This window comes from Sinohyriopsis cumingii, chromosome 6, assembly GCF_028554795.1.
Source record: "Sinohyriopsis cumingii isolate HCF-2022 chromosome 6, ASM2855479v2, whole genome shotgun sequence".
NCBI lineage: Eukaryota > Metazoa > Mollusca > Bivalvia > Unionida > Unionidae > Sinohyriopsis > Sinohyriopsis cumingii.
The window spans coordinates 9,830,559-9,844,100 of record NC_142966.1 but is presented as its reverse complement, the minus strand read 5'-3'; the positions used below and the strand labels follow the sequence as shown (position 1 = coordinate 9,844,100).

At 35.6% G+C, this 13,542-nt stretch overlaps 1 protein-coding gene across 2 annotated transcripts in view; it reads left to right on the top strand.

Moving 5' to 3' along the window:
• Positions 1 to 9,433: 9,433 nt before the first annotated feature.
• LOC149796348 (protocadherin-11 X-linked-like) overlaps positions 9,434 to 13,542 on the top strand; it is a 16,851-nt gene continuing 12,742 nt past the window's right edge. For both annotated transcript variants that reach the window (XM_089961021.1, XM_089961022.1), the window contains exons 1-2: positions 9,434 to 9,566; positions 10,015 to 12,788. In XM_089961021.1, coding sequence (XP_089817147.1) covers positions 10,131 to 12,788 — 2,658 coding nt within the window. In that variant the 5' untranslated portion in view covers positions 9,434 to 9,566; positions 10,015 to 10,130. The remainder of the gene's footprint in view (positions 9,567 to 10,014; positions 12,789 to 13,542) is intronic.

Genomic DNA, 13,542 nt, shown 5'->3' with positions numbered 1-13,542 from the left:
TTGTAATTGTGTGTGGTGATGACTATCTAGATTATTACTATTTTGTGTGGTGATGAGTATCTAGATAATTGTTATTTTGTGTGGTGATGACTATCTAGATGATTGTTACTTTGTGTGGTGATGAGTATCTAGATTATTGTTTTTTTGTGTGATGATGAATGTCTAGATGATTGTAATTGTGTGTGGTGATGACTATCTAGATTATTACTATTTTGTGTGGTGATGAGTATCTAGATAATTGTTATTTTGTGTGGTGATGACTATCTAGATGATTGTAATTTTGTGTGGTGATGAGTATCTATATGATTGTAATTTCGTGTGGTGATGAGTATCTAGATAATTGTTATTTTGTGTGATGATAATTATCTAGTTGATTGTTATTTTGTGTGATGATGACTATCTAGATTATTGTTATTTTGTGTGATGATGAGTATCTTTATGATTGTAATTTCGTGTGGTGATGAGTATGTAGATAATTGTTATTTTGTGTGGTGTTGAGTATCTAGATTATTGTAATTTTGTGTGGTGTTGAGTACCTAGATTATTGTAATTTTGTGTGATGATGATTATCTAGGTGATTGTAATTTTGTGTGGTGATGAGTATCTAGATGATTGTAATTTTGTGTGGTGATGAGTATCTAGATGATTGTTATTTTGTGTAGTGTTGAGTATCTAGATTATTGTAATTTTGTGTGATGATGATTATCTAGGTGATTGTAATTTTGTGTGGTGATGAGTATCTAGATGATTGTTATTTTGTGTGGTGATGAGTATCTAGATGATTGTTATTTTGTGTGGTGTTGAGCATCTAGATTATTGTAATTTTGTGTGGTTATGAGTATCTATATCATTGTTATTTTGTGTGGTGATGAGTATCTAGATTATTGTTATTTTGTGTAGTGTTGAGTATCTAGAATATTGTAATTTTGTGTGATGATGATTATCTAGGTGATTGTAATTTTGTGTGGTGATGAGTATCTAGATGATTGTTATTTTGTGTGGTGATGAGTATCTAGATGATTGTTATTTTGTGTGGTGTTGAGTATCTAGATTATTGTTATTTTGTGTGGTGATGAGTATCTAGATTATTGTTATTTTGTGTGATGATGATTATCTAGGTGATTGTTATTTTGTGTGGTGGATATCATATTAAAAATACTGAGTTGGCTATGGCGTAATTTGAGTCAGTGAGATTGCAATTGTGTATATTCATTTAATAACGTTTACTAACTTTGGATATTCAACTATTTTTATTATGTTGTTATTTTGTACATGAGATAAAATTTTGTTAGAGAATTGGAGGCTAAATTCAGTCCTTAGCTGGCTCGATTTACTTTTAGTTGAATATATAGAATAAATTCATGCAGATTATTCTCTTTCAAATTTCATTTCGGTTTTCTTTCCGAGGTTTCGAGTAAGGAAACGGGTCAAAACAATAGAAAAGAAGGGTGCTTGGTTACGGCGAAAACGCTTGCAATGCACCTTGTTTAATGAGACGGAAACGATTGGAAGATTCCCTTTTAATATAGACAAAGACCCCGAACTGTTCACTGCGCACAAATCTGGTATCACATCGTCCATCCATCTTGTTTTTAATATCCCCAACAAAACAAGATACAATTCAACATAATATTCATCCATGAATTCGTCTTTCACGTAATTAAAAAGACTTCAAACGTGTCATATACAGCCTGTATAACCATCGTGAAATAGTTGAGTACAGCCTGATTGCTATCCAGGACTCCCATTACAACTATCGTGGAATAGTTGTCTACAGCCTGTTTGCTATCCAGGACTCCCATTACAACTATCGTGGAATCGTCATATACAGCATGTATAACCATCGTGGAATAGTTGTCTACAGCCTGTTTGCTATCCTGGACTCTCATTACAACTACCGTGGAATCGTCATCTATAGCCTGTATGTTGTCCATGGCTCGCATTATATAAACTTTAATAATTTTACCTTATTCGATGAAAACACATTGCAAACAATTATTGAGCAGTGGACACGTGGCTTTCCTTACTACAAAGTTCATCGAATTTAACTACATTGAAATCTAAATTTATATTTCTTGAACTTGTTATGTACATTTGATTTAATTTATATTTTATTTATTTTAATTATCTGTAAAAAAAAGATTATATGTTAAAGTAATGCAGTTTTGTTTACTGGAATTTGATATTTTCCAGAAGCTAGTTTGACCTGACTGTTTAGTCGAAAACACATAAGAAATAGAACTTTGTATCATTTTGCTGACCTAGTTCCTGGCCTTGATTGAGAATCAAGTAAACAACGTCTTTTTTTTATAAAAAAATTCATTCTTAATGTGTGATTGATAATAGTGAAATCGAGACTTACTGGGACTACGTGACTTTAGACGTAAATAGCTTCTACGATGTTCTAGAAATTCTGGTTTTACCGAAGGGTTGATCCTCATCCGGGCATATGTTTCGCGTAGTATTCAGGTTTTATACCAATGTCTATAGAGAATTTAGTCATTTGGGCGTTTAAACACTTGGTATCAATGGGTTCATTTTGTTGTGACCAGTTTGGAGTTACATTTTAATTTTTATTCAGATTATTTTGATTTCAAAAGATTAATTCGTTTTCCTGGAAATATTTTAGTGCTCATACTGAATTCTTGGACAAAGACAATTCTTTAAATTTTCATCGGAATTCAAACATCGGAATATTAGTTGTTAAATTTTGCAAAGCTTGTTGTCTTCACGTTTTCTTTGTTATTGTTTATTAAAGCCTAAACACGTAACAGACTGACTACTGGAAGACCTAATTTACAGCACGTAGAAACAACGTCTGGTTGTATTTCTAAATAATGAGATACGGTGGTGGATATTAGATATATAAAATCACTTACAGTAGAAATTACCCTAGCAACATATTTCCACAAGGCACTGGTAATATTCAGATAATAATGCGAAATGGTTATTACCAATTTCATTTACACAGTTTTACAGTTTTTAAAACTTGTTAATATTTTCGTAACTATGATACGGCATGTCTCTTCGTCGTCGGAAGACAGGATAAGAATCTAACGTAAATCTTATGAAGGAATAATTAGAAAATGAGGAATACCACTATGTTTTTATTTTGTCTACAGACTTAAATCTATTTATGAAAGTTGTTAAAAGTAACACATATAATACAATCCAAAAGCGCAGATTCTTCTTCTTGCTGATTCCTTGAGTTTGTGTGTAATAAATAAATTAAAAGTTGTGTGTGTCCCATGTACCCAACCCCTGTTTAGTGTAAGATAAATTTATGTTTCATGTAACATTTTGTCTTTTCAATTTTCTCCTTTGATTACCCTTAAAATCAGCCAGTTTTTCGAATTAGCACCACGCCCGTTTCTTCACGGTATACAATAGCAATATCTCTTGACGGTCGCTCTGTATGGAACGATTCTTCATCTCTGATAAGTTAATGCCTGTGATAATGGAAATCTATTCCACTGTGTATCGAGCATCTCCATCAATTGCCTCCTTCACAGCAGCCGCTTGATCAACAGTCGCACAAAATGATCTTCCAGACCGTGGGTCATCTTCCATGGACTCGCTATCATCTGAGAAAGTATATATCTACGTAAGAATTATAGAATATAACATAATTTCATCCATAAATGTTATCCAAGTTGGCGTCATTTCTAGAGTACTCTAAAAAGGAAAGGAGTTTACAGTATGCTATTTGCTCAGTTGCTGAATTTTTCTCTTTCTTCGTCACATTTACGTCTTTGCCATGTGCCCTTTATAAATTTGAATTTGCCCGTGTCTGACAAGCTTTCCGTGCACCTGCAGATCATTGTAAAGAGCGCTAATCGGACTATAGATTGACATTAAATGTATTGGCAGATTCAAAGACAAAACTAAAAGTAAGCATGAAACCCTATTTAGAACTTGTCCAAATAACTCTAGTAATTACAATCAGTTCAGGTGAAACATCATAATCGTCGACGTGGGTATATCCATCATGTGTAGCGATTAGGTGTGCTGCCACCATCATCGTGTCGTCAACTTCGTAATGGTACTTTAAGTCATCATTCTCCTCATTTTCATTATCATTATCGGCATCATCTGTTCGGCAGCTATGGATATATGTATTGTCTTCATACTAGACACGCGTATGCTGCAAAGGCTAGTGGTGGAAATATAATTATTATATCGTCAGCAATAACTGTAGTAGTATTAGAGGTGTTATCATCGCCAGGATTGTAGATCTCCGTTTCACATCGACCTTTGATACATATATCAATACGAAACAGTATCTGACAGCACCGGTCTCGGATTAGACGTAGATGAAAAGGCCTAAATATAATCAGGATGTCCCTCGCCTTAACGAATCAGGTCACAATTAATTTGACTATATATTCTCCAGATCTATTTCTCAGTACTGAACTTTTCATTTAGTTCAAATGATAACGAACCATATCTTATTCTAAAGTACCTACAATGAAGTTCTTGTCATAAGTTATCCGGCATTTTTTGAGAGATTGGACTATAAACAAAGCACCGTACACAGGATTATCATGAGTGCCTCATTTTTCACTGTGCACTGTCGCTAAAATTCACGCAGACAGCCATACCAAAATGTTCAAATTCTAAAGAATAAACAATTACCTTTAAATCAACAACAAAAACGACTAAATCTAACTCTTGTATCACCACCTAAAGGAGACAGAAAAAAATGCTCTAAAAAGAGAGTAGGACTACATTCATGGACAGGAACTAGTAAGTGTGATCTGATTCCTTCTTCTATGAAGATACATGTAAATAATTATTGCAATGTCAGTCATATGTCGCGTATCAGTTGTTCTAGTTTAAATTGTTTTATTCAAGTTTTTCTTTCAAGTCAAGATGTAAGTGCTTATGTTTAATACCTATTATTACATAAATCGGAGTGTGCAGCACTACTGGACGAGGTGTATGAATGCAGCCGTATATATGTATCAGCATCGGAATGCACGCGGCACTGATGTCCTCGTGTGTTGTTATACTTATCCTTTTACCGGTAGTACCCAAAATATATCCTGAATGAGTCGCTAAATTGGTTATTTCACAGTAGACCTTCCAAGCTGACGTTAATTTAAAATGCTGATGTACATCGATAATTTTATATCAGCTGATCTGCAGTGTTTACCGTCCCTAAAAGAAACGGTGAAACCAGCACGCCGGATTGGCCATTTCACAAGAGAACTTCAAAATTGTATCTTAATATCTCAAAAGAATTAGCTTATTTTAATTTGTATGGAAAAACAATGATCAAACATGTTCTTTTTGTTTGCTTGGGTTTTTTGTTGTTTTGTTTTATTTATTTTTGAGGGGATGTGAGCGGTCTCGTATATACATGCGTCAACGTTTCTGCATTCGAGCTCGGGCTTCAAGAACGCCTGATTATTGGGAAAATGTTGACACATGGCAAAAAGCAATATATCATCCGAATGACAAACGTAACGAGCTCTCTCGTTGACCAATCGGTTCCGCTTGCTACGGGTGGTGACTATTCAGCTGCAAGACGGAACTGGTTCATAACACTATTTCGGCTGGTTACATATGCCTTTTGTCGATGTGGAACACCGACCCTTAGGCTCGAAAAAGATGGTGTGGCCGTGGTATAAATTGAATAAGTTGTTGTTCATGTTGTTTTGGGGGTTCAACGGCATTCTTCAGCACATGGTAGGCTATACATGTATAACTGGTGGAGGAAGAACCCGGAGAAACTCTGTTTAGAAATACCAACCAACGGGAAATTACTGGCAAGCTTTCTCACACACCTACATTGTCCGAGCCCGAGACTCGAACACACGTGGACAGAGGTGAGATGGCAGTCATCGGTAAAGGATATCGCATTAGACCAATCAGCCAAACATGGTTCCTAATTGATTAAGAAGTGCATGTATGTATGTATGTATGTATGTATGTATGTATGTATGCATGTATGTACGTACTAAGTATGTACATACGTAAGCACGCACGGATGTATGTATGTATGTACGTACGTACGTACATACGCACGCACGCACGCACGCATGTATGTATGTATGTATGTATGTATGTATGTATGTATGTATGAGGTTTAAAGGCACGTCACTTCGGTACTGTTGTAGTACTAATCATGCAGCATGTTGTTACACACTTTCATAGTAATTATACAAATAAGCCGGATTTGTCAGCAAATAAACACGCTACGTCAGCTATAAAACAACAACAACATAATATAATAATTCACACATAGATTAGATGTCTAATGTTTAGGACAAACAAATGACCCTTTTTCTTCAGTCCACTGTACAATAAAATATTTGTCTTTTCGACCTCAAACATCGGGCCCAACTGACATTTGACACGATGCTGTATCAAACATATACAAACGTAGTTTAAGTCAATTTCTTGAAAATGTAGTCATGATGTAGTGTGGGCCGATACATCACATAGCGATGGGTGTAGGAATACATCAGTATGTGACAATTCCAACTAGCTGTACATCATTGTTAAATTTATAATGCATTATTAGTATCTTCACAAAATATGCTAATCGACACTCGGCAAAAGTTTTAATCACATAACATGGCATGATAGACTATATTAGGCTTACTGTGGGAGTCAACGGAACAATGAATAACGAGAAATGCCATACTTATGCCTACATTATATACATATACATTATATACATACATACATACATCTACATACATCTACAAGGCAGCATAGGGGGCTCAAGGCAAATTGTATTGCGGAGTTGATTTCCTCAGAGCGCGGGGCTCAAGGCGGTTGCCTTGTTCGCCTTTCCCTATTGTCGGGCCTGCATAGAGAAAACTGATCGTAAATAAAGCCAAATCAATGTACCGGTAATGCAATGCCTCGTATAGCAGACAGTCACATTCAAAGCACACACACGCAAACACACACACTCACACACAAATACACACAAATACGCACACATACATAAGCACACACACCAAATATATACAAAAGTGTCATAAAACTCGACATTTATTTCTAGTAGAAACTTTGCAGTATGGATGAATAAAGTGCACAAAGACCCAGTTTAAATATAAAAAATTCAAATAAGGTATATTAGTAACAGAAACTCCGCGGTGGTTAAACTAAGCATACAGTTGTCGTTAAGTGTTATACATGGCTAAAGAGTTAGGAGGTAAAGTGAAATAAATTTTAAAAATGGCATTTGTGAAAACTGAAGGTCATTTTTTAGGATAGGATTTACACCTAATTTGGAACTGCTTTCCCTTATAATACACAAATGAACCGAATAATGGCTACCCATTTAGTCTAAGCAGAAATAACCTCTTTATGCAAGATAAAAGAATCTTTGTGAACCATATGAAGTTATTTTACAAATTATTTTCGAATTTCACGCATTTTCTATAGACAGACATCTCTGTGGTGCTTTTAACTTGATTTCTATTCTAATTTTGGTTCCAAAGCGCACAGCCCAGGTCAAAATGTTTTCTTTTGATAACAGGATTTTAGGAAGCAAATGTTCTCCAGCTCAACGGTGTTAATCATGTAAAATGGTTTATCCACGCCTAATTAATTTCTGATGATTAATCTTTTTACCACGGACTAATAATAGAACGAAAAAGTAACTCTCTGCGTATCACAGGTTCCATTTCTATATTTCAGTGTCATAAATGCAAAACGTTTTAAAGATAACATTGTTCTAAAATATCTTAAAGGGATTGTGAGTGGATAGCCATTGTTTGCATACATATGCACATACCATTAAATATCATTAGTCTGCAATTAGTACGTTATTTTCGTTAATTGTTCCAAGCAATTATGTCTGACTCTTAATAAGTTAATATGTACTTAATGTTGTGCGATTTCGTAGCTAGTTTAGATAGATAGATAGATAGATAGATAGATAGATAGATAGATAGATAGATAGATAGATAGATAGATAGATAGATAGACAGACGGAGCTATGTATTAGTCTTTCATATTGTAATAGGAATTATTTTCTTTAGTGTAATTTACACTTGTATGCAATCAAATTATCATTGGTTCATCAGATTTATTGTAAAATATAGACGACACGTGACATATGCAGGCTATTAATCCTTGCCAGTAAAAATCGTTTATTTGTAGACGTATAAAAAGACCTTATAATCAGTTAGATGTGTTTGTCACTTTACCTATTTACAAACATAGACTGTTAAAGAACTGGTTTATTCTGTTCCAAGCTTGAAGAGCTCCTTTAATCTTCTTTAACTTAAGTCATAGAAAAACAACACAAAAACACAGGACGATTGACAACAGTGGTACGATATGCAATTTAGTCTGGTAATTGGTAGGATATGCATTTTAGTCTCGTAATTGGCATGATATGCAATTTAGTCTAGTAACTGGTAGCATATGCAATTTAGTCTCGTAATTGGCAGGATATGCAATTTAGTCTAGTAATTGGTAGGATATGCAATTTAGTCTCGTAATTGGCAGGATATGCAATTTAGTCTCGTAATTGGCAGGATATGCAATTTAGTCTGGTAATTGGCAGGATATGCAATTTAGTCTGGTAATTGGTAGGATATGTAATTTAGTCTCGTAATTGGCATGATATGCAATTTAGTCTCGTAATTGGCATGATATGCAATTTAGTCTAGTAATTGGTAGGATATGCAATTTAGTCTCGTAATTGGCAGGATATGCAATTTAGTCTCGTAATTGGAAGGATATGCAATTTAGTCTGGTAATTGGTAAGATATGCAATTTAGTCTGGTAATTGGTAGGATATGTAATTTAGTCTCATAATTTGTAGGATATGCAATTTAGTCTCGTAATTGTTAGGATATGCAATTTAATATGGTAATTGGTAGGATAAGCAATTTAGTCAGGTAATTGGTAGGATATACAATTTAGTCTGGTAATTGGTAGGATATATAATTTATTTTGTCTGGTAAGTGCATGTTAAATATTATTGACAATAACGACACAGTTATGTTTCTTCGTCAACCTTGAAAATAAATTCAGACACTCAAAGTTAGTGAAAAGTATCAATGCAATCGATTCCTTGTTAATTCCTATGTGAATGTTATTAATTGTATCGCACATACTTATGTATATCCTTAATGCTCTCTCTCTCTCTCTCTCTCTCTCTCTCTCTCTCTCTCTCTCTCTCTGCCTTTTATATAATGTTCAGTGTTTTTTGTGTAGAGGAGGAGGGCTGTACCTAAGCTGGAGACCTTATTGCCCAACCCCATTTGCTTCTTTAACATGGCAGTAAAATAGGTTTCAATAAACTACTGGAAATTATTTTTAACCACAGCGTATCTCATTGATTGACACGGGCGCGTGGTGTTTTTATTACTACGCCACTTGCTGATTGGTTTGTTGGCGCGGTGGGCAGAGCCATATATCGACTGTAATCCCATGTTGTAAATACTGCTGTTATCGAAGTGACTGTTAGCACTAAACCACCATGAACCTCAGCAGGCACGTGTGCCAATGGATTACCCTTAGTACAGCGTCAGTGTGCAGTGCTCTCTATTGTAACGGATCTTAAGGAAGAAAGATAAACCGATGAGAAATTGGTATGTTGTTCTGTTTCAGGTTCTCGAGATTTACATTGTAGGATTTATTCATTTGTCTTTTTTTCAACTTTCATGAGCGTAGCTTGTTAAATAATCATTTTACAAGGTTCTATCGTCGTCTTCGATTAAATTCTTCTTCTTCGGACAGTACCCATATTGCGTTGAAAGGATATTCATTAGGGATTCGACTTGCTAATATTACTATATTACGTTCAATGTCTGAAATGAGTATATTTCCGGTATTGAGTTTTGCTCTATTCATATTTCACTCAGTATCATTTTCTTATTATTAGTATGGCGTTTAATTATCTCTCTTTTTTCTAGAGTAGTACACTATTTTATTGTAGAAAGTGTCATCAGTAATGAAATGGAAAATATCACAGTATTTTCTGTTCTAATAGTAGTATTTGTTCCTTCTTTTAATTATTAATTTCTTCTCTTATTTCAGGAAGTTCCTCTTTCTTCTGAATTTTAAAATATATTGTCTGCTTGGAGTTGAACTAAATTTGGACTATTCTATGTCCGATTGTTAAATTGGGTTATCATAACAACTTGTTAGTCAGCATGGAATACAAAATAAGGACTGTGTCCAGACTCAGTAACATTCAGCGTTGTTTGGTTTTATTAACTCTGGTTCACGCTATGACTGAATCCGATGTTAAATATACAATAACAGAGGAGCAGCCTATTGGGACACACATAGGAACAATTAAAAATGATTTTGATATTCGGTCAGCAATGTCACAAGAAGAGTACAATAACCTTGTCTTCAGCCTTTTTTCTACAGGCAATCCTTATGCTACACTTTTCAAAATTAATAACAGGACTGGCGATTTAGTTGTTGGCTCCAGGATTGACAGAGATACTTTGCCCATCTGTACCTTCACAGCGAAATGCATAATATCACTGGATTTTGGTATCCAGGCCGGTGGGGCATTTTTCCGGAAATTGAAAGTCGAAATTGAGGTTGAAGATATAAACGATAATTCACCTAGTTTTTCCGTCTCAGAAGTTGATCTTCGTATAGCTGAATCGACTATAGGACGCTCTTCCGCGTCTATCAGTGGAGCTCTGGATGCCGATACTGTTATATTTTCTGTTACAAACTATAGAATTCTGGAACTCGACACTCCATTTGGCATTCAGTTTGAAAAATTCGTCGACGGAAGCTCTGTTGTGAATATTATTGTCCTAAAAGAACTCGACAGGGAATGGCAAGATTTGTACACAATAACGCTAGTCGCAGAAGATGGCGGAAGCCCCGCAAGAACAGGTACACTTCTTGTGAATGTAATCATAACAGATGTTAATGATAATGCACCAAAATTCACTCATTCATCATACAATATTACAGTTAAGGAAGATATAGAACTAAATAGTACCATTTTGACATTGTCTGCGAGTGACGCTGATATTGGAGAAAATGGGGAGATTTTTTACAGGTTAAGTGTCCATCAAGCTGAAAACGTTCCCATGTTGTTTTCAATTGACCAGGTGTCCGGAAATTTGACTGTAGTCGATCAGTTAGTTTACGTACCCAATGAGGTAATGAGGGTGTTTGTAGAAGCCAGCGATAAAGGTAACCCGCCAAAGATATCTCAGACCATTGTATATGTCCACATTGAGGATTCGAGCAACAATCCACCACAAATTAATATTAACATTCTAGCCGGCTGGGATGTAGCTAGGGTGTCGGAATTTGCTAATGTTGGGACGGTGGTGGCACATATTGGAGTAGTGGACGATGACACGGGAAGAAATGGTATCGTCACATGTACTGGTGCTAGTGATAGGTTTGGCCTCGAGAGGCTGGATGTGAAAGAGTACAAAGTCGTGGTCACCAAACCATTGGACAGAGAATTGTCTAGTGTTCACGTTGTTAACGTGTTCTGCCAAGACAACGGTGTTCCTTCGCTCAATTCATCCAGGATATTCACAGTGGAAATACTAGATGAAAATGACGTCGCACCAAGATTCACACAAGGCACATACTTTGCGAAGATCGAAGAAAATAATCAAATAGGAGATCTAATCACCAAAGTTTCTGCAGAGGATTTAGACAAAGGAATCAATGCTGAAGTCACCTACACCATATTAGATAACGGAGGTCTTGATTTTAGAATCAATCCTGAAACTGGAGAAATCAGTGCCTACGTTACCTTGGACAGAGAAAATGTCTCCCGTGTGATATTGAAAGTAAAGGCCATGGATGGTGGAACAAACCCAAAGCTTACAGGGGAGGCAACTGTTGTGATTAACATTAATGATCAAAATGATAACGCACCTGCGTTTGGTGAAGCATCATACAATCTCGTTGTTGAGGAGAATACTTCCATTGGAAGCAAGGTGGGAAATATCATTGCTAAAGATCCAGACAATGGAGAAAACGGAACAGTTTTATATTCACTTCAGTCGTCCCCAACTTCTTATTTCCCTTTCACCCTCTTTCCCAATGGCACAATCGTAACAGCCAAAGAGATAGACAGGGAGATAGAAAGTCGTTATGATTTTAAGGTGGTGGCTTCAGATCAAGGCCGGAATCCCCTCAGAAGTGTTGTTCCTGTGGCTGTCTCAGTCACTGATCAGAACGATAATCAGCCTGTTTTTGTCTTTCCTCGAGAAGGAAACAATACGGTGACAGTTTCCTATTCCGCCTTACCAAACACTGTTGTCACTACTGTTACAGCTAATGACGCGGATGATGGTCAAAACGCTCGTCTGTTCTATACTATTATCAATAAAAATGTTACCGATATTTTCTCCATGGAAAGTGAGACTGGAAACATAATACTGACGCGAAAGTTCACGTCATCCGATCCCGTTATGTTCACAATTAAGGTTAAGGTTGAAGATAAAGGATTATCTCGCCTTTCATCTACCACTTATCTAACAATATCGTTCTCCCAAGATCACGAAGTCAATGAAGGCGGAGACAACAATCACAATTTCCTGATAGCTATCTCTTTGAGTTGTATTACCTTTGTCTTATCGGTGGCAATTCTTCTCGTCATTTGTTTAATTAGACGACATGACAAGCTAAAATCTAAATCACCTGAAGGCTATTGGATGGAAACCAAATCAGGAAATACAACTCCAGGTCTTGTTCTTAAAGGCGACGAACTGAAGAAGGTAAACTTTCCTTTGGAATACGATTCAAGTAGTACTCTAGGCAAGTCAAAGGAGGACGTCCAGGATCCATTGTTCTGTGAAGAAGCATGCCAGGTAAGACGTAGAGGAATAGTGTACGTGTGATAATAATTCACTGTTTCACTACGTATAACACACACGTACACACACACACACACACACACACACACACGTACACACACACCTACTGTGTTTTTTTCTTCTCGAAACATTGTTTTGATGTCTCAAATCATAGACTGATGATTCACTGTTTCTTTTTTGACCCTAAGAAGATGGAAATTTGAAACAGACCAGTGGAGTTGTAAGTCATTTTTAAAGTAAAATAATTCTACTATATTTAATATGGTAAATACTTTGAGCTTACATACATACATACATACATACATACATACATACATACATACATACATACATACATACATACATACATACATACATACATACATACATACATACATGCATGCATCCATACATCCATCCATACATACATACATACATACATACATACGTACATACATACAATGTTGTATAATTACTCACCTGTAATTAAATCGGACAGACATCCTTGTGTCAGTTAATACAGAACATTTAAACAGCCAGATATTTCAAACTGTGTCTGGCTTTAACTTCATTTGATCATAATAATTTTTTTGCACTCCGCAACCTGTTGATAAGTACTGTTGTATTTCTAAACTGTACCTAATATATTTGCCCTCGGCATTTTGGTTAAATATATTTAATCAATCAATTATTTCATTGTATCTCATAAACTCGGACTGATATATATACATATATATACATATATACATATATATATATATATATATAT